Source organism: Erythrolamprus reginae, chromosome 7, assembly GCF_031021105.1.
Source record: "Erythrolamprus reginae isolate rEryReg1 chromosome 7, rEryReg1.hap1, whole genome shotgun sequence".
NCBI classification, from domain to species: Eukaryota; Metazoa; Chordata; class Lepidosauria; order Squamata; family Dipsadidae; genus Erythrolamprus; species Erythrolamprus reginae.
The window spans coordinates 62,693,782-62,716,683 of NC_091956.1; the positions used below are offsets into that span (position 1 = coordinate 62,693,782).

Below are 22,902 nucleotides of genomic sequence, written 5' to 3' on the forward strand. Positions count from 1 at the left end.
TCTAGGTATTTCTGTATTTTTAAGTGTATCAAAACACCTTAATTTATTTCTACTCACTTAACTGATTAGATACCTAAGTTACAATTTAATGTGAAATTAAAACCCATGTTAGCACTGGCTATACTACCTAAATGAGTAAAGAAAGAGTTGTAGCTATAGTAAATTCATTGAATGTAAACCCTATTGAAATCAATGGGAAAAATGAGTCTTGGATTAATATTCATTTTCAAATTCCATTCTTTCCAGTAGGAATTTTATACAAGTAATTGAAGTTTCTACTAAAGGTAATATTGGATGGGTAAATCTTTTAACACATTTATTGGTGTCTCTCCAGATATGCCTTCCTCTCTCTCCTCGATGGAAAAATTGGTGCTCTTCAACAGTTCGCCATTGGATCCAGATGCACCTAAGATAGAAGATTTGAAATGGCATTCGGCTTTCTTCCGAAAACAAATGGGCATGTCATTGAGTCATTCACTGAAAAAAACAGAGAAGAGAGAGCAAATGAGGAGAAATTCTGGGCACAATAACAAACCATTGCTGAAGCAGCCCAGCCAAAAGGAGGAGCTTGCTTCTTCTGGTAGCTTTTTCAGTTTTGAAAAAACCTTTGCAGAAGCACAACTTGGAGCAGCACAACAGAAGAATGGGATTGTAATAGAAGACCACAGGAAAAGAGACAATCATTCTCATTGTGACACGATAAAGGTAGGACTGAAGGAGAAACCTCCCAAACATAACTACAAGCCCTTGAAGTCCAATGATTCATTTCAGAGGCAGTTAGAAAATAAAAAGGCCGTGAACCATCCAAGTGGCAGATCAGCGCCTGGAATCCGGAGAGAGGTGGTGCCTAAATGCAATGGATCCTTTTTCAGAATAAATTATAACTCAACTCCAGTTAAAGTGCCTACAACACCCAGAAGCCCGGTGAAAAATTGGGGAGGATTCCGAATTCCAAAGAAAGGAGAAAGACAACAGCAGGGAGAGGGGCAGGAGGAAGCATGCCGCCATAACTCTAATTTTTCTTACTCGGCCATCGGACAAGTTTCCCCTAAAGACAGGGCAAAAAACAACTTAAAAGTGGACAGCGAGAATGATGGGTATGCCCCGGACGCAGAGATGAGTGATTCAGAAACTGAGATGTCTGAGAAGAAATGCAGGCTTGGATCAAATAGCACTCTACCTAGAAGGACAGATATTATTAGGAGAAGTATTCTTGCCTCTTGACTGAAGAGGGATGCAGAACACAGTGAAGTCCCAGCCTGGATATAAAAAAGTAGCTACTCTGTTCTATTTATTGGTGGGACAAAGATAGTCTTAAGTTATGACTACAAGATCTACCAAGAATAAAGACATTTTCCCTGAGCTGTAGAAAGTTGTTTACGTGCACTTGAGTCCGAGCATTTCCTCCACGATTCTCATGACTGTGAGATGCGAACATTCTTGCAATTGTCTCAAAGAGATCTGAGAGAAAATACTGTTTTCAAAATTGATTAATATGCTGAATGCTCATTTTAAAAAGAAGGATAAGTTAATTGGATTGTGTGGGTAGATCCTAGTTTAGGCAGATAGCACTGAAGTTTTTCTTTCCCCATTCCTGAAAAGCACAAGCTGTTGGTATGTAACAGAGTAATGAATTAAATTTGGGTGCACTGCTTATCCTAATCTACATCTCCTCAGGCTGTGCTCAGAGTAAATCCTAGTCTGTTTTTTTTTGCTGTATTAAGAATTCAGGGGAATTTTGGCAGCTAAAACCTTTGTTAATTCCAAATGATTTTAGACACAAAATTTATCAAGCAGGTAAGAAGAATTTGCATGACAGGTAGGTCCTAAGGAGTATATCCAAGCTGCCCATAATAAAAATTAACTGCAGCATATATACAGTACTATTTTGAAGGAGCCCAGACAAAGAATTAAGGAAAATTATATACTTATCTCAATCTCAAATTAAGTAAAGAGGGGTATAGCTATGTCTTAAAGTACAGTGATACCTTGTCTTACGAACTTAATTGGTTCCGGGAGGAGGTTCGTAAGGTGAAAAGTTTGTAAGACGAAACAATGTTTCCCATAGGAAACAATGGAAAACCGATTAATGCGTGCAAGCCCCCCCCCCCAAAAAATAGCAAAAATGGCGCTCTGCTGGGCGCCGCCGCCTGGCTGTCACCTTCTGAAACAGCCAGGCGCTCCTCGGCGTTCTCACGAACGCCGAACCTGAACAGTTAGGCAAAAGTTCGGGTTCAGGAGAACGCTGAGAAGCGCCGCTGCCCATCTGTCATCTTTCGAAACAGCCGGGGGTTAATGCCGAGAAGCGCCGCCACCTGGCTGTCACCTTCCCAGAAGAGTCGTGGAGCTGTCAGCCAGTCGGGAGGCTCAAACGGGGGTGGGAAATCCCAATAGGGAATTCCATGGGTGGAGCTTTGACGTCACGGAGACATCCTTCCTGGAGTCCACGTTTCGGCAGGCCAGGAAGGACGTCTCCGTGACATCAAAGCTCTGCCCCTGGAATTCCCTATTGGGATTCCCCACCTCCGTTTGAGCCTCCCGACCGGCCGACAGCTCCACAGCTCTTCTGCGAAGGCGACAGCCAGGCGGCAGCGCTTCTCGGCGTTCTCCTGAACACCAAACCCGAACTTTTGCCGAACTTCCGGGTTCAGTGTTTGGGAGAACTCCAAGAAGCCCCCCGGCTATTTTGGAAGGTGACAGACGGGCGGCGGCGCTTTTTGGCATTCTCCCGAACCCGAACTTCCAGGTTCGGTGTTCGCGGCGGCGGGTTCATAAGACAAAAAAAGTTCGTAAGAAGAGGCAAAGAAATTCCGAACCCCGGGTTCGTATCTCAAAAAGTTCATATGACGAGGGGTTTGTATCATGAGGTACTACTGTACTTGATTTTGTTTTGAAAGAATGGCAGGTTTGTAAGCTTGCTATATTCTACTAGCACCTGCCATGTGAAATACAAAGACAATTAAAGTGAGAGAGACTTAAATGTGTCTCTCTGGCAAAACAGGGTTGGATGTCTTGTTTCTCCTACATCCACGCCCCCTGATATACACTGCAAATTGTAAATCTGTAATGGGTGAGAATTTTTACAATAGAAAAATTCTTAGCATCTCATCAGACTTGGGAGAAGCAATGGCAGACAAATTAAGTTTGCCATGAAGATATGACTGTATCTCCAAAGGCGGTAGTCATCAGCCTTTCTTTATATGCACTAATAATATGTGTTGGGGTATGCAAGTTTCTAACACATAAGGGTTACTTTAAATACAAAAAGAAGGATGTAATAAATATATATGTATATTTTTTGAATAAAATGGTAAGGCAATAAGGTGTGAGTAGTGCTTTACATTCAAGCCAATTTAACAACAAGACTTCATGATATGGATTAGATTTGGCAAAAGAGTGTTTGGATTACATCATTAAAAACTGCAATAAGTAGAGAGAAAAAGCCATCAGCAATAATAAGTGAACAATTATTAGCCTATTTTGTGCACTCAGTAGAGTGCATTTGTGAGACACAAAGGTAGTTTTAGATGATTACAAGTTTTGGGACTCAACTTGGATATAAACAATACCAGAGATAATGAGTTTACAAGGAAAGTTAAGGAGCAAGTAGATATTTTGTTTTGGCAATTCTCCTTTCAGTCCATCATCATTTAGTTTTTACTTACTAGATTTAAAACAAATGTTGGAACCTTGCAATTTGACTGAAGTCTTCCAGAGGTTTCAACGGAAAACTAGAGTGCTACTGTTTCATCTTGCTATGCAAGTCACTGATCATCAATAATATATCGTATTTGAGGAGGTTTGCAAAGTAGGTTTTTTACTGTCCTAATATTTGGATAAAGAAATATTGTATGTGATCCCATGAATTCTAAATCCAGTGATTTTATAATTTGGGAACATGCATCAGATCATATCCCAATTTACTTCCAAAGCAGCAGTAATCCAAGAAGACAAAACTATAATTTGAAAATAAGCTACAAATTCACTTCCTCCCAATTTATCTATTGCCTCCACTTTCAGTATCTAGCTTGGTGCTAATCATAGTTTAATATATGAATAATTTACTTCCATTAAAATAAAAAGTATAGCTTTTGAAATGCCATTTTATAATTTGGCCTATCGAATTCAAATATCCCAGGATGCTCTGGTTAGAACTGAATGGGACTCGTTTATGAACAATAAGGAGGTTGTGAGTTTGACACATTTCATGAGATCATCATTTTCCGATCTTAGGCTCATTGTGTATATAATAGCTTAGTTCAAAGTGGTGGCTATTGGTACACTGGCGTTCCGATGCTTTAACATAACTATATAGGCAGGGGTGGATTTTTTTGCAGCTTGCTTCATTGTCAGGACAATTATTCAAATTTAAATGAAAGAACATTATTCCCTATCCCCTTCCTACAGAGAGCGCTGTATTCTTAAGAGTAGTCCATGCATAGCCTTTGAGCGAGGATGGATAGACTTAACAAGCAGGTTAAGACTTTACATTCTAAACATTTTTAGATGCCATTTTAGAAAGCTACTGGAAAGAAGTAAGATATATATATATATAAATATATATGGCTTTGTTGCTTTTGATTGAACACCCATATATTACAGGTATATAGCAAGGTTTGCTGCTTTAAAAGCAGACATATTCTTGTTAAATATAAGAGGGAAGTGATTAATTATTCACTACAATAAGTATTTCAGGTGAGGTTTAGGTGAAATAATACTGGTTAACCTGCCCAACAGGGACTTTTTCATCAAGCCATAGATAAAAGAAGTAAATTTGATGTTAAATAAACATTCAATGTTATCAATTTTGAAAGAGGTATCAGATTACATTTGCACTATTAGGAACGTTAGCATTTGTGCAGAAAGAATGCCTTATCTGTTTTCCCCACCGTATTTAGGTTAATAAGCTTTCTGATGTTTTGATTAATGCTGAACCAAAAATTAATAACAAAAGAATAAAAAATAGTGCGTTCCCCCCACCCACATCTTCTAACTACAAAAGTAGGTAAAAATCAGTATGACCAAGCTGTTTTGTTTAATACTCAGTAGATGAAAAATTATAAATAAAACCGTATCTTTACTACCACTACATTCATTTCATTGGAGATTTCTTGTTAGCTCCACATTTTACTTATGCAGATTGCCCAAGAAATCTCTGATTATACTTGGTGTACTACATTGAAATATAGGGTAATAAACATTTTAGTGATATTGATTGGAATGCTGTCTGTTTGAATCTGGATACCCACACACATACGTGCCAGTCTAAACTAATGAGAGATGTCTCATATGTACAAAATCTTGATTATTTTACGTAAATTGGGTAAAAAATATCTTACTACATTTGTAAAACCTTGTACAGAGGATTTTTTCACTATGTGCCTAGCTTTGGTGTCCATTTTGCTCCAATTTGAAAACAGGTGCATGATGATAAATCAAATAGAAATAAAGTATATGTAGAGATGACTATTTTATATTACATGACCCAATCCTGTATTTATTTTCCTCCCTTTTTGAAGTATTTATAAGGACCTAGTTGAAGATGGCTGTATTTTTTGTTAAAATATTTAGTAGAATTGTGCCTTTGTCTGTATGTGAATAAATGCTGTACATTTTGCAATACACTTAAGTCTTCTGGTCTACTATCTGAATTTATACTCATTTGACTTAAATTAGTAAATCTCAGTAAATACTCAGGTTAACTCAAATTAATCAGCGATGGATTCAACATCTTTAATTGTATGTTTTCTAAAATAAGCCTTAATGGAATGATGGTATATCACTTGTGTATTTTTGGCTTTAAACTACTATTTAGGATTTCCCCTTTTCTATTCTTACATTTTTCTTTATCTATTAGCATATCTAACTGCTTTGAATAGCATGCCATTTCTTCCATCTGTCTCCTTTCCCACTTCCCTTCTGCAGTAATATTGAATGATTTATTGGTTACGATGACATTCACAATGACTGACGTCTTTCATAATATGCTTGATCTCTGCAAATTTCTGAAAAATTGAAATTAACCTAACAGTCTAACCAAATTACTAATTAATGTATAGATTTTATTAAATTAGACAGTTTAATAGTTTTCTGTGTATAATCTATAATGCTGTACAAGGAATTATCCCCTTAGGACAGTGGTGGCTAACCTTTTTGGCACAGTGGTGAAACAGGAGTGCACAAAAATTTTTTGGGTACCAAGTGCTGAAACACGCACCAAGCACATGTGCCAGAAACCTGGAAAGCTTATGATCTTGCTCTTCTGGTTTCTGGCATGCATGCACACGCAAAGACCAGCTGTTCAGCATGCATGTACCAGCTCCACTTGGCTTTTGGGGGTCCACTGCCTGCCCCCTCGGTCTCCATGGGGGGGGGGAGGGGGAGACATCTCCACCGACAACCCAGTTCCGCAGCCCTTGAGTGGCCAGCCACCCAGCTAGCAAACCCTGCCAATTTCCTCCATTTCCCCATGCGTCCAGCAGGGAATGTCTCCTTCCTCAGCTGGAAAGCATCAACCCCTTTCCAGGCTTGTAGGTAAGGGGTATCAGTGTTCCCAGGGTTTCGGTTGGGAGGCCAGCAGGCTTCACTCCAACTCTGGCTGGGATGAAGCGCCCCCACCCCCAGCCTGCCATCAAGATCAAGTTGGTGCTGCCCCCTCTTTCCTAGTCACTTCCCAGATGGCATTCTTCTGACCCCTAGGCATCTCCATGCTGCGCTCTCCTCCAGCCCTCCTGAGCAGTGCGGCTCCTTTTACTCTAGCGTCCTGGCTGAAAGCGACAGCACTACAACTTCCACGGTCCCCTTGCAGGAGCAGTAGGTGGGGTGGCCAGTTGTCTGGCTGCCCAGCCAGTAAAGCCTGTTCTGCTGCCCTGTGCGCTGAGCTGGCCAAATGCTTTGGACCATGGATGCACGTTGGTGTTGCTCGGGTGGGGAGAGATGGAAGCCCCCACCCACTTGGGCTGGCTGCTCTACTCCCCTTGCTCTTGCTCCCCTTGTGGGTTCCGGTGTGTGTATGCACACTGTCCAGCGCCAGAAACCAAGAGCAGTCACCCAGAGCGATATGTGTGCTGGGAAGATGATCTTGTGTGCGCATGCGCACTGGGTGGATGCTCTTTTGGTTTCTGGCTCTTCCACATACATGAAGACCATCAGAATAACGGATGATGGCTCTGCATGCCACTTCCAGCATGTGTGCCATAGGTTTGCCATCACAGCTTTGGGATTAAAGGATATATCGCCCCAATGCTACTAAAAAAGCTTTGATTAAAATAGGGATGTCCCAAACGACATTGTTGAAGTGGTGTGATTATTTTGTTGCTTTCTGTACTGAGATTACAAGATTTTAATTTTTTAAAAAACTTCCAGGATTAGTGAACGAGACAGAAAGATACTGGTTATATCTTTGTTACTAATTACAAGGAGATTGGAGTCCTCGGAGAGGGGTGGCATAAAAGTCCAATTAATAAATCAATAATAAATAACAAACCACATTTATAAAAACTCATTTGATGGGTGGTGTCTAAATTTGGTAGATGAATAAATAAATACAATCTTACTAGATTACGCCAAGGCCCATTTCACTTTATCATTTTGTTTCACCTAGTGGCCAAAATGTATCCCTTGGCATCTCAGCAAGCAATTATAGGGTTATTCTCACTGTTGATTCCACTAATAATTGGCATTTCAAAATGAGTTTGAATATCTAGTCATCCATCTTAGCCCGGACTACCTTGGAACAAGTTTGGTAAGTGTGAAGATAGTTACTGTATGATGTGCTGTGCTTTGTGGGAAGGAATAAAACTACTCCTGTGTGCCATCTCTGTGTTGTGTATGATTTTATAGCCATGTTCTATTTGTGGATCCTTTTTTACCCATGACCTTTCTTGTAGGAAGGATATTTGATCCCCCAATCGTTTCAATTCCCACTTGCACTTTTTTCAACATTATATCAATATTCAATGTGCCCAGAACTCTAAATAGAATTCCAGATTAAGACACACTATAGAATTGGATTTACAACACTGTTATTTTTTGTTCTGCCGGGCTTCTAGGCACGGCCCCTCAGTTAAGTTCAAAGGTAGAAATTCAGACATACACAGTTGTAAAGTCAACAACACTGTGTTTATCGAAAGTAAAATAGGAGCCAAACACACTTTTAGTCAAAGGGCTCACCTTCAAAGCAACCGTCTTGAATGCTGTGAAGAACAATAAACAAACACAAAACAGATAAGAAGCAGCTGTGAAGATATCACAGTAATTTATAATTATAAGACCCGAGCCATAAACTCAGAAAACCATTACACTAGTAATTCAATTTTTTGCAGTCTAAGAGTTTTTATCTGAACTGCAATTCTTTCCTATGACTAAATATCATTTTCCCAAAACAAAGTTCCGTTTGAAATTAGAAATAAAATGCATTTTCTATTTCATTTGCAATCCTATTTTATATTTTCTTAAATGGATACTATTTCTCATTTAACCAGGTTAAAGAAACCATTCTGGAGCCTTTCTCAATTACTTTTGTGTTTTTTACGTTGATTTAATATTATCCACAAATTTGTCAAGTTCATTAGTATGTTATAAACGGATTAAAATTTTTCAGTCCTAAAGCAGATTGAGGAACTCCATTTTTCTGCATTATGAAAACTGATTTAAAAAAAAAATCAGATGGCAAACCATAAAATAAAAAAAAGTACATTAACTTATTACTGCTAGTCTAAAGGTGTTTAGGACTTTTCGCCTCCCACCCTTGGCCGTGCCTATTTTTCAAGTTCTGCCTCTGGCCATTCATCTATGGTACCTACTGGCTGCCTTGGCAGCTAGCTGATTGACTGGTGGATAACTGTCCCGGGGGGTGAAAACCCAGGAGGAACCTCTGTGAATCAGCCGTGCCCAAATGTGTGGGACAGAAGGTCTGTGGCCCATTGCCCAGGCCGAACAGCTAGGGTCATGTCAGCCGAGGAGAAAATTTAGCAGTGAATGGCCAGAGGCAGAACTCTGGAGATTAAGTAGGTGCGGCCAAGGGTAGGAGGCACAAAGTTCCATTCTAATTCTAAAGTACACAGAATTGATAGGGTCAACTTCCATTCATGCCTATTTGGTCCAAGAGAAGCAAGTTGGATTTTGCTGCTATCCATACACTGGATTGCAGTTATAATCTGGAGAGGCTTCGGGTTAGGTTGCAAAGGCAAAAGATATATCTGCACGTTAGTTCTTGAACCACACTATATTTTGAAGCTTTTTTTTAAAAAAAATTAAGAATAGTTTTTATTATATAAACATTAAAAACAATAAGACAGTACAGTACATAATTTATCATTTTACAATATATTGTCTGTTTGTTTATGTATTGTACCTACATCTTATAAGACAAATAACAAAACATAACACAACATAACCCCCATCCCTTTTGAACTGTTATCCTCACAGTTCTTTATATAGGCCTATAACATCAGCGGTTATTATATGCTCATTCTATGATTCCAGTAAAACTAAGGTCACGTTGTTGCTATCATAATCTTAAGAATAAAGTTAATTCTGGGAACATCAGGTTTTATTTACAGCTATTATCTCTTCTCTTATCTATCCAAGTATAAAATTTCTCCCAAATTTCATAATACTTTGAGTCATCTTTATTTATTACATTATATTATATTTTGAAGCTCTTATATTGAGTTTTTAGATTGCAAGCCAAATACAAATATGGCTTTTTCAGTATTGCTAGAATAATAAGATCACTGCTTGGTTGGCCTATGATTAATTGCCATTACTAATGTTTTCAAAGTAGCAAAAATAATGTAGACAACCTATCCCAGATACCTACAGTCATTAAAAAGAGCACCCTCGTTGAGTTCTATGGTTTTATGTACCGGGGCATAATAATAATCTGGTCCTTAGCCATTTTTAAATGTAGATAAATACAACTTCAAATGAACAACAACATAGGGCTTATTACACCATGCTATAATTTATTTTACAAAAAGCCAAAATGGAAGCCATGTGTGAAAAATTAGATATACCTTATGATTCAATAGCTTGTAGAACCACCTGTAGCAGTGATAACTTCTTATTGTTATCTGTATGACTCTTATTAATTTTTCACATCATTATTGAAGAATTTTGGTCCACTCTTCTTTACAATATTGCTTTAGTTCATTGATACATACAGTATCAACAGTAGAGACCTTCAAATTTCTAGGTTCTATCATATCTCAAGACCTAAAATGGTCACCTAACATAAAAAATGCACAACAAAGAATGTTCTTTCTGCGCCAGCTCAGGAAGCTCAAACTGCCCAAGGAGCTGCTGATACAGTTCTACAGAGGAATCATTGAGTCTATCATCTGCACCTCTATAACTGTCTGGTTTGGTGCTGCAACCCAACAGGATCGACACAGACTTCAGAGGATAATCAGAACTGCAGAAAAAACAATTGCTGCCAACCTGCCTTCCATTGAGGACTTGTATACTGCATGAGTCAAAAAGAGGGCGAGGAAAATATTTACTGACCCCTCGCGTCCTGGACATAAACTGTTTCAATTCCTACCCTCAAAACGTCACCACAGAGCACTGCATACCAAGACAACTAAACACAAGAACAGTTTTTCCCCGAACGCCATCACTCTACTAAACAAATAATTCCCTCAACACTGTCAGACTTTTCACTAAATCTGCACTTCTATTCTATTAGTTTTTCTCATCATTCCTATCATCCTTTTCCTCCCACTTGGGACTGTATGACTGTAACTTGTTGCTTGTATCCTAAGATTTTAATTAATATTGATTGTTTCTTCATTGCTTATTTGACCCCTATGACAATCATTAAGTGTTGTACCACATGATTCTTGACAAATATTTCTTTTTCTTTTGTATATGCTCAGAGCATATGCACCAGGACAAATTCCTTGTGTGTCCAATCACACTTGGCCAATAAAATTCTATTCTATTGAGATTTGTGGGCATTTGTTTATGCACAGCTCTCTTGAGGTCCCACTACAGCATTGAACTCAGTTGAAGTCTGGACTTTGACTGGGCCATTGCAACATCTTGCTTTCCCCCCTTTTTCAGCCATTCTGTTGTAGATTTGTTGCTATGCTTGGAATTATTGTCCTGTTGCATGATCTAATGTTGACCAAGCTTTAACTGTTGGATAACCAGCTTCATATTTAACTTAGAATACCTTGATATTCAGAGTTCATAGTCAACTCAATGATTGCGAAGTGCCCAGATCTTGTGGCTGAAAAACAAGCCCAAATCATCACCCTTCCACTACCATGCTTGATGACGTGTATGAGATGGCTTGTGCTATTATGCGGTACTTGGTTTTTTGGCAAATGTGTTACTCTCTGTTTTCCAAGCCCCTAAGTCTTTCCAGTTTTTCTCATTGCTCTATTTGCTCAGAATTTTTCTTTCCAGCCCTAACCAGGTTCTAACAATGTTCCCAGCTCTTACTGGCTTGCAAGTTCTTTCATTGTTACTCTCTTCAAATAAAGCCCTAACCAAGGGATAAAATAATGTGCTGACCAGACTAAGGATGCTAGCCAGATGGATATCTGGTAAGCAGATTCTTTTCCCTATTTTCCTCCCCCAAAACTAAGGTGCATCTCATACTCCGGAAAATATGGTAGTAAATCAGTTGTATAGATAAGAAAAGTCCAACTCAACAGTGTACAATTCTAATTTTCAAAACTAAACATTGTAGAATTTTTTTTACACTTTTTAGCAGTCTGCTTAATGTTTGCTATGAATAGGGAAAAATACATAAAGCAATTATAAAGCAATGAAGTATTATCTTGAAAATACTCTACATTATGGGTGTCAAACTTGATAGTGTCACATGACATATTGTGATGTATCGCAACTTGTCTTTGTGGAGCTGGGGTGAGTGTGGCCTGTGTGTCACTCATCCGGCCACCAGTCTGACAGACCTGTTCTACAAGATATGTTCTAAGGCTCCAAAGGTGCTTTTCCTAGGTAACCTATATTTATACACTATGAAAGGACATATTACTTTACATTTCGTTTTGCTCTATCAAATAGGCGGCTCTTTTCTTCTGCAATGTCATGGCACTGAGCTGTAATTAAACACACAAACAAGGATTAGTTTATTTCTTCACTGGTCCTTTTAAACAAATTAGAATCACAATACAACCTGAAATTGACATAAGTTACAGAAATTTTCTTCCTATGTAAAATCTTTTCTCATCTACCATTATTATGAGTAGACTAATTCTCTGACTTCCATATTTATTAGCAGCTTACTAGATCTTCTACTTACGTAAGGATGGAATTACTTTCTGAGGAATGTAAGACTTTAGAGATATAAGTGCATTCCAATTTATATTAGCAACAGTGATTACAGTGGTTAAAGGTCCAACTTCTGAATGGCATAATCTGTTTATCCCATTATTAATTATGCATATAAATCTAATCCAGCAAGTGAAATAATATAGAAATCTCCAGTTATAAGAGACCAGCGTATTAATGTTAACAGTTTCTATATTGAATTCTTAGATTTTATCAAATTATCTTTCAAACCAATGGATTTGAAAGAATGGTTGTGCAGTTACCCTATTTTCACATATAATTTGCCACTAAAGTTGAGATTTCTACATGGTGATTTAAGTTATAATTTTCTGTTAGTTCTTGACTAACTATGTTAGTTAGTTCTCTTATTCAGAGTTTCTAGACATTCATTTCCTTTTAATATACTTCTGTATTTAAAATGCTTTGCCTTTATTTATGTTCGTAAAACAGAAAACTAATATAAAAATGAGAAAGCAATTCAAGTACAAAAATTATATCTATAAGACCATATCATGCACACATACAATTACATACAATATATGCATTGATTTAACAGTAACCATTATTCCATATATTTTTCTTTTTTAAAAACAAAGACTGAGCTCTTTATTCATTTAACTGACCAGTTTAATTTAGATACCTGTTGAGATGCTGTAGTTGCCCTCTCTTCTGCTTGATTTAGTCGACTTTGCAGTCGATTGACTTTTTCTTGATATTCCCTCATTAATTTTTCACTCTGTATAAATGAAATCACAAATGTAGAATTTGTAACATAAATTGCAAGTGGACTTCCGGGTGGGGAATGGGTGGACAAAACAATTGCTAAAGAACAATATCAAACCAAAGATATACTACAGACATACTGCTCCATGCAGTAGCAAGTCATTTAGGAAAGTTGTTACTGAAGCCTTACAATACATATTTTGCACAACTTGTTATTTTTCCTGTTTTGTCTACCAGGAGATTGACATAAAAACAATTATCTTTTGCTTGAAAAATGTTCAATTGCCCTCTATTTCAGTTCACTGATTTCTAAGATATTTATACGGTTTTGTTAATAAATATAGTAACAAGTGATGCCTATGATGTTGTCACTAAAATGATAATGTGCCCCCAGCATCTTTGTCTATTGCTGATGAATACAGATGTCTGCTAGCTTTTGCTGGGATGAGCGTCATGCCTTGGGAATTCCGATGGGATTATAATCACTTGGCAGAAACACCCCTCCATTACCAGGAGGCAGCACAGAAGGATTTAGGAGGCGTTTATTTATAAAGTGGTTGTATTTTTATCAGGATAAAGAATGAACTTTTATTTATCTTTTAACCAGATGGTTAAGATAATAATTACAATGTCTGTGTAACTGCAGAAAAATGAACATTTAAAGAAAAGTGAAATTTACATTTCTGTCTGTATAATTGTAGAATAATGAAACACAATAGGATAAAAGGATAAATTATAGATAAATATTAGTAAAAAACTATTCATCCAGGATACATAATTCAGCATATTTTAATGTATAAACAGAAGTAAAATTATTAGCCATTTCTTAACATTTTTCCAATGTGTGAGATTAGAAAAAACATATGTGTCTCTGGGTCAGAACAGCTCCAATCAAAATGACAGTAATATCCAAATAGAACTGTCCTTATAGCTGAAGCATAACATTTGGATCATATTAATGGCATTACCTCAATAACCTTTTCATTTGCTCTTTCCAGTTGAGAAACTAAATCTTGGGTGTGACGTTTTTGATGACTCAGGTCGGTTCTGCCACATAAGATCAAACAAACTCATTAATGAAAATCAGTAAAATTGTGAAGCCATTTGTAGTAAGTATATTTTACAGAAGAACTATGGATGCTAGAGTCCTTTTCCTCTCTTCCTGAACAATAGATGATATGGAGAGGATTTAATCTGAACACTCAAATGGCAAAGGATTCTGGGTTCTTTTTTAAAAAAAAACCCATACCTACAATAATTACTACTTCTATGTACCACCTCTGTTTTATTAATATTGTGGTCTGTCCCCTGTCCCTCCGAATATTATGCTATGACAGAATTATATAATGGCTTCCATTCCATTCCACTTTACTTTTGTTTGTAACAGACAGATAAATAAATAAAATTCTGAAAAGATTTAATACTCCTCCATATTTCACATATGTTCTCCATATAACTAAGACTTGAATAATCAAGACAGCACAATAATACGATTTCCTTACCTATATTAGCCTTACCCAATCTTTTTTAATTTTCAGTTTCCAATTACTAAAACATTTAAAAACATTGTGCATAATAATGCATACAAAATTATGACATGTGTGTGTGTGATTTCTATCCAAACAGTCATTCATTAATGTGAAATTAAATGTGAGGCTGAGAATTAAAAAGCAGGCTAACATAAACAGAACAGAAAATTAAAAGACAGACTGTGTAATAGTAAAGTAAAAGAATTAATATATAAGGTAGTAACATTTAATACAAAATTCTCATATGACATAAAAAGCATATTCCAGATGTTTTTCTTATGAAATTATGTATAGTAATTAGATATTTTGTAGATCTCCAATATCTAGAGCTGTTTCTTATCTTGTTAACATTCTTAAATAATAACTTAAATTAAATGGTACAATTCAATGGTATATAATTTAAAACAAATAAGAATAAATCAGAAGCCCACTAATATGATGCAATTTATTTAAGTATGTAAAAAAATATTGTTTCAGCTCATACCTAATACATTGTTTTACTATTCCACATTTCCATTTTACTATTTTGTAAAATGGAAAAATTAGTAATACAGAGGCATAGGCTGAATTTAAAATAAGATCATTTCAACTTATGACTGATTTACTGTATTCAAAACATTAATTAAAGTTAATCAAATGGCATGGATAAAAGGAGAGGAGTAGGAAAAATGGAAGGAGAGGGAAGTGGAGAAAAAAAATGGAAACAGAAGGAGAAGGAAGCAGAGAAGGGAAAAAAGAGAGATAAATATATAGAATGTTATGGTGCAATTATGAAAATAATGTTTATAACCATGATGTACAACATTGTGCATTTAAAAGAGACTATAAATCTGTGATTAAAAGAATATTGTTATAATCAGGATGTATAAAACTATATACATTTTAAAAGTACCTGATACAAATGGTTCCGTCCCTAAAATCAGTGTTTTTTAAATTATTGGTAAGTTCAGGAATAAGCAAACTTGTTTGTAAGGTGATTGAAACTACAAACATGCCATTAAAGGTATCTGAGATTCTTTGAAAGGCAATTGGAAGCTTTAAAGTAACCGATTGCTTTTATATTCAACATTTATCATCTGCTTTTTGCCCAATTAACTTCCAGAATGTTTCTCAGCATGATCATTACTAAAATGAAATATTTTAATAAATTTAAAGCACAGAGGTCACCTTTCAGCATTAGAACACATAATTAGAATAGACTGAATCAGCATTACTGAAATCTGAGCAACCTAAGACACTTCAAGAAATTCCCTTGGATTCAATACTGTAAAATAGCCTAAAATCTCTCTAAAATGTTATTTTAAAGCGTGACGTTTTTCAACTATATATATTTCAATGTGTATTTTATATTTGATGTTGTGTTTATTTTCAAGTTCACATAACTTTCAGACAGAAACTAGATAAGTAAATTAAGGATAGGTTAGGAAATTAGGCTAAACGAATTAATAATATTTTCCTTTCTTTCATTCAAATATTTTTTTCAACAAAAGTAATTGTCCTTTCTTTATTGTTTCTCTCTGCATGTATTTTTCTGTTATGTAAAAGGTACTTGTCAATGTTAATTATTCAAGCTATTAGTTTGGCTCAAAATGGAAATTTTATAAAATTTATAAAACAAAGAAAGGGTACAAACTTAACATGAATAGAGTTAACCAACCTGAACACTTCTGTAACACTTTATATAGAATTTCTTTTTTTAATTCATTCCTTAGTCATCCTCAAAATCTATGGGCAATTACAGGTTATCCATGACTTTCATTTATTGACTGTTTAAAGCTACTACAGCTCTTAAAAAGCGACTTATGACCATTTTCCACAATTATGTCCATTTCAGCAACCCTAAGAGCATATGATCAAAATTCAGCTACTTGGAAACTGACTCATATTTATGATGGTCAAAGTGTCCCAGGGTCATGTGATCAACTTCTGTGACTTTCTGAGAAGTCAAGGGGAGAATCCAGATTCATTTAACAACTGTATGACTAACAACTGCAGTGATTCACTTAACAACTGTGGCAAGAAATGTTGTAAAATGGGGAAAATTCACTTAACAAATGTTTCTCATATCAACAAAAATGTTAGACTCAATTGTGATCGTAAGTTGAGGACTACCCATATCTCCTTCCAGAAAGCAACATTTCAACTCTGCCTACTATGTATCCTGAGGTAGGATCTAACAGTTATTTTGCTTGTTGTTTTTTTTTAAGTACAGTGTTCCCTCGCTTTTCGCGGGGGATGCGTTCTGAGACTGCCCGCGAAAGTCGAATTTCCGCGAAGTAGATGCGGAAGTAAATACACTATTTTTGGCTATGAACAGTATCACAAGCCTTCCCTTAACACTTTAAACCGCTAAATTGCAATTTTTCATTCCCTTAGCAATCATTCAGATTATTACTCACCATGTTTATTTATTAAAGTTTATTTAAAAAAATATTTATTAAAGGCGGATGAAAGTTTGGTGATGACATATGATGTCATTGGGTGGGAAAAAATGTGGTATCGGGAAAAACCCCGCAAAGTATTTTTTAATTAATATTTTTGAAAAACCGTGGTATAGACTTTCCGCAAAGTTCGGACCCGCGAAAATCGAGGGAACACTGTAGTACTAATTTTCTTCCAAGTTTTGAAGACAGCAGATAATGAATATTTGGTGATGCTATGGAGCCAACATTTTTAGCTTTTTCTTTTCCATTTTCGTAATCAATCCACAATGTCTAGATCAGGGGTGTCAAACTGGCAGCCCACAAGCCAGATGCATCACACACAGCACACCCATGCTAGCTCCACAAAAAAAGGTCATAAAATGTCATGTGGTGGCAATATGCCGCTGGTTTGATACCCGTGGTCTAGACCACAGATCACCAACCAATGGTCCATAGACCACTGGTAATCTGTGAGAAAATTTTGGTGGTCCGGGACGCACCTGAGTGGAGAAGCTACTCCGGGACGAATAATGGCCAGTCCTGTGACTAGAGCTCTGGAATATGGGAACAGCCAGGGAGCTCATGGCGGGGTTGTAAATCTCTGCCATAAAGGGAGTTACATGAAACTTGAAACTCCCACAGAGTTGGCCTTCTCCGGGTCCCGTCGACTAAGCAATGTCATTTGGTGGGACCCAGGAGAAGAGCCTTCTCTGTGGCGGCCCCGACCCTCTGGAACCAGCTCCCCCCACATATCAGAGTTTCCCCCACCCTCCTTGCCTTTCGCAAGCTCCTTAAAACCCACCTCTGTCGTCAGGCATGGGGGGAATTGAAATTTCCCTTCCCCCTAGGCTTATAGAATTTATACATGGTATGTTTGTATGTATGAGTAGTTTTTTAAATTGGGGTTTTTTAGATGGTTTTTAATATTAGATTTGTTTACATTGTCTTTTTATATTGTTGTTAGCCGCCCCGAGTCTTCGGAGAGGGGCGGCATATAAATCTAATAAATAAATAAATAAAATAAACTTTGCAGCACAGCCTTTGCTGGCCGGAATGAGGTAATGGTGCAAGGAGAGGACAGCGCAGGCAGGCTGAAGCAACAGGTGTCGGCAACCTGCAGCTCACTCTTCCCCTTGCTGTGGCTTCCTTCAGCTGAGCCCATCAGTGGCTGGGCCACCCTTCACCCTCCCCTCTCACTCACTCCACACCTGGCCTGAGAAGGGAAGGGCGGAAGATGGAGATTTGCTCCAAATTCCAGACCAGGAAAGAATCGTCCAGCACCAACAAAGGCCGAAGGAATGTCTGTGAGACTCAGAGAGCGCTGGAGAATGAAAATGAGACAGACAGAAAGAGAGAGAAAGAAAGGGGGGGGGGAGAGATATCAGAGAGAAAGAGATTTCAGAGAGTGGGGAGAGTGGAGGGAGAGATGAGAGAAAGAAAGAGGAGAGAGAAAGAAACAAGGGGAGAAAGAAAGAGGAGATACAGGATGGGAGAGATGAAAGAAAAAGAAAGAGAAAGGAGGAAAAGAAAGACAGAGGGAGAAAGAGAGAGAGAAAGAAGGGGAGAGAATGCCTGAAGGACCCCATCCTGTCACTGGGAGTCCTGGCGCTTCAGCAAGCAGCACGCTGGATTCATATTGGTGGTCCACGGGATTTAAAATTATGAATGTAGCGGTCCCCGAGGTTCAAAAGATTGGGGACCCCAGTCTAGACTATTAAGAAGTGTCAAAGAAAAAGAAACTTACTTTAAATTATTTATTCTGGATTCAGTTATTCCTGTTATTTTCTTTGTTTCCTCCTTCCAGCGATTTGTGGCTTTTTGCTGAGCCGTCAACAGGCGTCTAAGCTCAGTTACTGAGTTTTGATTTATATCTTCCATCTCTTTCAGTCGAATTTCGAACCCCTGTTCTTTTAGTAAATGTTCATTCTCCATTGTACTTATCTGTTAAAAAAAATAAGTATTTTATACTAAAAAAAAAAGTTATTGTAATTGTTATTCTTTAAAAGTCAACAATTGAAAGCTAAATTTCTTAGTATATCTACTAGTAAATAATTATTGGATGTTTAATTAATACATGTTTATATGTTTAATTAATTAATAATAATTAATTTTTAATTTTTAATTTAATACAAGAAATTAATAAGATGAAACAATTCATTTCAGATCCATATTGCACTGTACTCTCTTCTTATGCCAAGCAATCAATAACATCCGAGTATGCTTCAATTTAAATAAATTTAATCCATTGAAAAAATATAATTGAACCTGATCATCCATAGAATGCAATAAAGATTTCTAGATGAGTATATCTTTAATCTTTTACTGTGCTCATTTTTATTTGAAACTCAAGTTTATCTTTGTAAATATCCTCGCATCTTTATCACCTCGAGGTTTGATTACTGCAATGCTCTCTACATGGGGCTACCTTTGAAAAGTGTTCGGAAACTTCAGATCGTGCAGAACGCAGCCGCGAGAGCCATCGTGGGGCTTCCAAGATTCGCCCACGTTTCTTCAACACTCCGTGGCTTGCATTGGCTGCCGATCAGTTTCCGGTCACAATTCAAAGTGTTGGTCATGACCTTTAAAGCCCTACATGGCATTAGACTAGAGTACCTCCGGAACCGCCTTCTACCACACGAATCCCAGCAGCCGATAAGGTCCCACAGAGTTGGCCTTCTCCGGGTCCCATTGACCAAACAATGTCGCTTGGCGGGCCCCAGGGGAAGAGCCTTCTCTGTGGCAGTCCGGGCCCTTTGGAATCAACTCCCCCCGGAGATTAGAACAGCCCCCACCCTCCTTGTCTTTCGCAAATTACTCAAGACCCACCTATATCGCCAGGCATGGGGGAACTAAGACACATCCCCCAGGCTTTTATATCTTATGTTTGGTATGTATGTGTTGTATGGTTTTAATTGTTGGGGTTTTATATATCTTTTTATTTTAATATTAGATTTGTTCTACTGTTATATTGCCTTTTATTATTGTTGCGAGCCGCCCCGAGTCTTCGGAGAGGGGCGGCATACAAATCTAATAAATTATTATTATTATTATTATTATTATTATTATTATTATTGTTGTTGTTGTTGTTGTTGTCAAAAATAGATAATACCAAACAAATCTTATTGCACTCATCAAAGTGACTGATACCATTGTAAAAGTCCATTGAAATTAATTTTTAAAAGTTTTTTTAGAGGTTGTGAGCTAATACTGTCTTGTTCCTTGCAGATTCAAATTCAAATAACGTGCATCAATTCTGAAGTATTATATAAAAAACCCTATACCTTTAATTTTGCAGTATGTTGTGCCTCTATTGTCAGCTTTTTCAAGTTTTCCATTTCTTTTTGAAGTTGTTCATTTCCTTGTTGTAGCTTTAAGCGCTCTTCACTTATAGCTCCACATTTCTCCCTTTCAGAATCCAGAATACTTTGCAACTTGCATATATTTTCTTGGCAACGGCATCTCTCTTCTTCATATCTTTAGTGAATTACACTTTGTATGGTCAGTTTAAAACATGTTTTGAAATTACATATAGACTTTAAACTACATCAAATTTATATATATATATAAAAGCGAAAACCAATCACACATTAATCAAGAAATCTCCAGAACCGTAAAGTCTACAAAGTTTTATAGGCTTTACAAATTTGCCATGTATGTTCCTCTTGCCTTCCAGGTGCTGATTAAGAGGGAATTTTTCAAAATGACCATTGGAGCTTGAGTATTTCTTATATTATTAACAAGCTCTGATACTAAGAAGTTCTACTGCCCCCTCCCCACCTGAAAAGACATCTGATCCAAATGTAAAAGTAAAATTCCAATACAAATGTAAGAGTATAAACTCTCTGGTCAAAAATCTCCAGAGATAAAAATGGAAAGAAAATGGATGTGAGTTTGCAGCATATATTAATTACTTACTTCAGTTCTAGTTGCTTAATTTTGTTTTGTGCTGTTTGCAAACTAAGATGAAGATCATCTTTTATACGTTCAGCATTCAGACATCTCTGGTAAAGCTCTTCTAGTTTTCTATAATCAGCTTGATTTCCTCTACCTTCACAGTACACCTGACAGATGAATTAAAACCAGGATATGATCTCAATGTTCCAGTAAAATCCCTGCTTTGACAAATCAATTGCTGTGGAGAATCATTTCATTATGACTATCACATATGAAGAAATATTTCGTTATTGTCCACCAGACAAACATTCTACAGGTATCAGTTGGGTTGAGTTATGGCAGTGACTGGGATCAGAATTTCTGTCACTAAGTAATCCGGGCCTAAAGCACATTATAATGTAACCGCATTGCTTAGTAGTGACACTCCGCAGTCTGCATTGGTTGCCGATCAGTTTCCGGTCACAATTCAAAGTGTTGGTTATGACCTATAAAGCCCTTCATGGCACTGGACCAGATTATCTCCGGAACCGCCTTCTGCCGTTCGAATCCCAGCGACCAGTTATGTCCCACAGAGTGGGCCTTCTCCGGGTCCCGTCAACTAAACAATGTTGTTTGGCGGGACTCAGGGGAAGAGCCTTCTCTGTGGCGGCCCCGGCCCTCTGGAACCAAGATTAGAATAGCCCCCACCCTTCTTGCCTTTTGTAAGCTCCTTAAAACCCACCTCTGCCGTCAGGCATGGGGGAACTGAGATATTCTTTCCCCCATGGCTTCTACAATTTATGTATGGTTTTTAAAATAAGGGTTTTTAGCTGTTTTAGTACAGTGGTACCTCAAGATACGAACCCCTCGTCTTACGAACAACTCGTGATACGAACCTGGGGTTCAGAAAAATTTTGCCTCTTCTTACGAACTTTTTTCGAGTTACGAACTGGCGTTCGGAGACTGCTGGGAAGCCGCGCGGCTGTTTTAAAAGGTAACAGCCGGGCGGTGGGGCTTCCCAGGAGCCTCCCGAACGCCGGTTCGTAACTCGAACAAAGTTCGTAAGAAGAGGCAAAATTTTGCCGAACCCCGGGTTCGGTTCGGGAGGTTGCTGGGAAGCCCCCCAGGCCGGCTGCGACCTTTTAAAACACCCGCGCCGCTTCGCAGCTGTCTCCCGAAGCCGAACGCGGAAGTTCGGCTTTAGCGTTCGGCTTCAGGAGACAGATGCGAAGCGGCGCGGGTGTTTTAAAAGGTCGCAGCCGGCCTGGGGGGCTTGCCAGCACCCCCCGAACCCGGCGGGAGGTGAAGCATTGGGGTGGGGGGACTGTCAGGACACCCCCCACCCCAGCACTTTGCATCCCACTGGCTAAGAGCAATCGGGCAGCAGCTTCTGCCGGACATGGGGGCTGGGGGCTGCCTGGCTTTGTGTTTTTGGCTGGGCGGGAGGGAGTTAGGAAGGTCCTACTTCTCCCCCCCAGCCAAAACCCCAAAGCATGTTTGCTGCCACACGATTTAGCCAGGACAGGAGCGAAGTGACGTGGAGGAATGGGGAGCTGAAACCGGGCGGTTTCAGCTTTCCATCCCTCCACGTCACTTCGCCGCTAAATCGTGTGGCAGCAAACATGCTTTGGGGGTTTGGCTGGGGGGGGAGAAGTAGGACCTTCCTAACTCCCTCCCCCACAGCCAAAACGCCAAAGCCTGTTTGCTGCCCCACGATTTAGCCAGGACAGGAGAGAAGTGACGTGGAGTAATGGGCTTTTCTGGGCTGCCAGAGGAGTCTTTCGGTGGCGCTTAAGGAGACTTTGGCAGTCCAGAGAGAACAAAGCATTTTCCTTTCTCTGGGCACTTGGAGAGGGAATAAATCTCTGCCAGCGTCCAGAGAAAAGAAACGCTCCCTTTGCTCTGGGCAGCCCAGAGTGAATGGAGCGTTTTTCTTTCTCTGGGCGCTTGGAGAGAGAATAAACCACTCCGCTGTGGTGACTCCCTTGCGCTGCCTCCCATACACCCAGCGCGAGATTGACTTCAGAAGTGTCTGAGCACAGAAAGGC

General features: G+C 38.4%; 1 protein-coding gene across 11 annotated transcripts in view; it reads right to left on the bottom strand.

Annotated features, from left to right (window-relative positions):
* Positions 1-206: 206 nt before the first annotated feature.
* The window catches only part of SCLT1 (sodium channel and clathrin linker 1), a 43,082-nt gene continuing 20,386 nt past the window's right edge, over positions 207-22,902 (bottom strand). For 4 of the 11 annotated variants that reach the window (XM_070757710.1, XM_070757707.1, XM_070757709.1 and 1 more), the window contains 7 exons: positions 20,897-21,042; positions 20,263-20,455; positions 18,726-18,922; positions 13,998-14,076; positions 12,947-13,042; positions 12,016-12,074; positions 207-406 (listed from right to left, as the gene is read on the bottom strand). In XM_070757710.1, the coding sequence (XP_070613811.1) occupies positions 214-406; positions 12,016-12,074; positions 12,947-13,042; positions 13,998-14,076; positions 18,726-18,922; positions 20,263-20,455; positions 20,897-21,042 (963 nt within the window). In that variant the 3' untranslated portion in view covers positions 207-213. Of the gene's footprint in view, positions 478-3,665; positions 3,826-8,172; positions 8,196-12,015; positions 12,075-12,946; positions 13,043-13,997; positions 14,077-18,725; positions 18,923-20,262; positions 20,456-20,896; positions 21,043-22,902 lie in introns of those variants that run through there. The other 7 variants (XM_070757711.1, XM_070757712.1, XM_070757714.1 and 4 more) reach the window with 5 other exon arrangements.